We start from the raw sequence: 3,473 nt of genomic DNA, 5'->3' as shown, positions 1-3,473 counted from the left end.
CACAGCTGTAGATGCAAGCAGAAATGGAGATCGTCGAGTTCCAGTATGTGAGCCACGGCCCACAAGCTTCACTTAGGCGTTGCCATGTATACATCTCTCGAGCGTAGCAGTAGCCATCACCATTGGTCAGGGTCACAATGATGTGGCCGGTACTGTTGAGATGGGCAGAAGTAACACCAGGGCCAGCCGTCGCGCTGTGTTGGTTAAGCGATATTGTGGCGATATCCAGAATTGGTCCAAGCGACACCGGAGGATTGGGAGAAGATTGGGTTTTCATGTCCCAAACGTGGGCAAGGCCGACAGCTGTAATGCACAGCAGCCAGTGATCGCGAGCTTCCAGGATAACAGGCTGCGACTCAAGTATGATAGGGGTGAGAAGCCTTCTTCCAGCAGAGGTCCAGGTATGCACAGATCCATCTTCGCAAGCCACTGCCCAAAAGTGTTTCGTCGCTGTTACTAGAATCACATCTCTGGGAAGCCACTCTTCCCAAATAAGAGCGCCCCTTTTGCTGACTATGACATGCGAAGGATGGCCATGGGTGGCATCATTCTTCGCTTCCAGAATTATGTTTTCTGGGGTCTTTGTTGCTTCTTCTAAGGAGCTCTCACCCTGTAAAACTCCTCTGTCCAGCGGTCGAAGAATATGTGACCTGATCTTCGGTACAGCTAATCTGACTTGAGCGAAGGACATAGAGACATTCATGACTGCGGGCCTGAGGAACTCAGGTGTGGGAACAACGCCATTCTGAACAGGTACGAGGGCTGCTGGCTCGACCCCATTAGGGCCATCAGTGACGATAGGTGTAGGACCTGTTGCAACACGCTTGGCAACCGGCTCCTCTTCATCTTCGTCATCACCCAGGTTGATTTGCCTCTTGTTACCAAGCAACATGGCGGCAATACCTCCCTTGGGCAGGCCGTCATAAGGCTTGCTCATGTCAATTATTGTCTGCGGTGTATCATTTTGTGTGTTCTTGTTGGTACTTGTTGTTCCAACCAACTGAGTTTGAGGCAATGAAGACGTGCCTGTCCCTGATGATGACACCAACAAAGGTGCAACTCGCTTCTTGCCATCTTTGCCGATAGTGACCCGCGATTTCAATTCCTTGACACGTTCGGCTGTCTTGTTAGCTGCCTCTTCTGGCTGCTTCTCTGGTTCGTTTTCTGGCTCAGCTTGGCCATTTGTCGATGGTTTCGCCGAAGTGCCATTGGGTTTAGAGCCATTAGCGACAGGTGTTGACTCCTTGGTTGACTCAGAAAAGTCTCCCATTAGTGCACCCATCCTCGACTCTACAGCCCGCGACTCTCCCTCTTTACTCTGGTTTTCCAGAATGAGGCCATCGACGTCCTCAGCTATACCCATTCCCTTCCGCGACGCGCCATATTTCTGAAGTGCCTTGACGTTCTCCTCTGGTTGCGCTACCCAGCCGAGCTCTCCCTCCTCGAAATTTACAACCACAATGCTACCGTCTAGACTAGACGCAAAAATGGTCTGTCCATCCGGAGTCCACGCTAGATCAGATATTGACTTGCCTGCCAAGTCTTGACACACGACCACCGGCCTGGACGTATTTGTGTTCCATATACTCAAAGTCTTGTCCTGGCCAGCTGATGCAATCACTGTCACGAGCGATGTCGCGGCCCCATCGGCTGCACTCGCATCTGGCTTTGACGTGTGAAACAGACGAGGGGAGAACATGCACACTTCCGTTGGGGCTTCATGGCCGATAAGATTGATTTCACTATCCCATCTCGTCCGCTCGATGATAGCAACAGAACTCACGGGGCCGTTCACAGCGTTGGCAGCTGCGATGTGATTACCGTCAGGGGACCACGAACATCGTCGAAAGTACGTAGTTAGGGGCGAGCTCTTGAATGGTGAGCTGATGGTCGTTTCAAGAACAAAGTTGTTAACCATATCGTGCTGTGTCGCATTAGGTGCAGGCGAAGTAAATCGAAAGATTTTGATCGTTCGGTCGTCGCTTGCGGTTGCAAAGAATTTGTTCGCAGGATCGAAGGTGATACCCTTGACATGACTTTGGTGTGCAGGCAGAGTCTTCAGCTTCTCGAACGTATGACCAGACCAGACGACGACCTTTGAATCAAGGCCAACAGAAACCAATATCGAAGAATCGTATGACCAGGCGAGATCCTGAACATCATTGTCGTGACCAATTAAACGTTTGTATGTCTTCCAGTTCTCGACAGGAGGAGGCTCGTTGGTGCCAAAGGTGGCAGCTGGGGGCCCTTTATCCAGGTGGTATACGCAAATAATTTTGTCGTCCGCTCCACTGGCAAGATAACGTCCATTAGGCGAAAAGCGAACCGAGTGAATTGTTCCAAGATGATGGCTCATGTGGCAGAGCTGGCGCGGCTTGTTGTACTTTGGTGTGTCGGCATTGTAGATACTTTCGGTTGACCAAACGCGGACGTGTCCATCGCCGCCAGCAGTCGCAAGTCGTTTTCCATCCGGGGAGACATGGCAGCTGTAAACCTCGAAATCCTTTTGCTCGCCGCTATGGCTTAGCCATGAAGGCTTGATCATACGCATTATGCAAAGTCGAGTGGCATGCCCGGGGAGGAATCGTGTTTGAGTCGAGGGCTACGCTGTGAATAAACCAAAGGTTGACAATACTCGTCGCGATGAATTCGAATGCGATGCGATCAATTCAGCGGTGGAAATAATTGACGTTGTTTGAAGATGATGATGAGGATGGAGTTTGGCTTAAATTGGAGTTAACGCGACGTCGCGTTTTTTGGGCCCAGGCCAGTCAGTCAATCAAGGACGCAGGGTCAGCTATTCCTCGCCCGTCACAATGGAACTGCACCCCGGGAGGCAGTGGACAAAATTAGGGGATTTCGTCACAGGGCATCTTCTTTTCGAGCTCCTAGCAAATGCCGCGCAGCTTAATGATTGGTCGTTGCGGAGTAACGTTGATGCGCCGACTCTTCCTGCACTTCCTCCTCGTGTAAGTCAACTATTCCTCACCGAGTCCTCTTTGTTCAACACATTTTAATGGCACAATACTACGATAAGACGAATCAGTCAATCATGTTCTTAGTTTCAAAACAGGCTGAAAGGTGGGTTACCAGTATGCTGGACCTATCACCACGTCCAAAATCACGAGACTCGAGTGCTTCTCCGCGACTCACAAAGCTTTTTGACGTTGAGGTGTAGATCTCACCCAATCTTCACCCCTGGCATTATGTCAAAAGATTGGGTGCAAGGATCGCCCTACCACTCCCGATACCTCTAAATCACACGTTCTGGACCGGTCAGACTTTTTTTTAAGAGACAAGTGTCACTCCGTTCATTGCCCAGTCGAAAGCCAAAGGTTTTTGAACGGCTTATGTTGTTACCATGATTGAGGTTACCGAATGTTTAGTTTATGAATAGAACCATGATCACCTTATCGTGCTTGTTAAGAATTGAGCTGTTCTGTGCTGGTTAGTGGCCGAACTACTCGACAGCA

General features: G+C 50.2%; 1 protein-coding gene across 1 annotated transcript; it reads right to left on the bottom strand.

The window, feature by feature from the left end:
- Nucleotides 1–273: 273 nt before the first annotated feature.
- FOXG_06416 (protein HIR1) lies at nt 274–2,691 on the bottom strand (the record flags this gene model as incomplete). Its single annotated transcript, XM_018385082.1, has 2 exons — nt 515–2,691; nt 274–450 (listed from the first exon to the last, which is right to left on the bottom strand). Exons 1-2 carry the CDS (start codon nt 2,549–2,551, stop codon nt 274–276), a joined length of 2,214 nt encoding a protein of 737 aa, XP_018242269.1. The 5' UTR covers nt 2,552–2,691.
- Nucleotides 2,692–3,473: the final 782 nt, after the last annotated feature.

This window comes from Fusarium oxysporum, chromosome 2, assembly GCF_000149955.1.
Source record: "Fusarium oxysporum f. sp. lycopersici 4287 chromosome 2, whole genome shotgun sequence".
NCBI classification, from domain to species: domain Eukaryota; kingdom Fungi; phylum Ascomycota; class Sordariomycetes; order Hypocreales; family Nectriaceae; genus Fusarium; species Fusarium oxysporum.
Note: the sequence above shows the minus strand (reverse complement) of the source record. Positions and strands in the feature narration are given on the sequence as shown.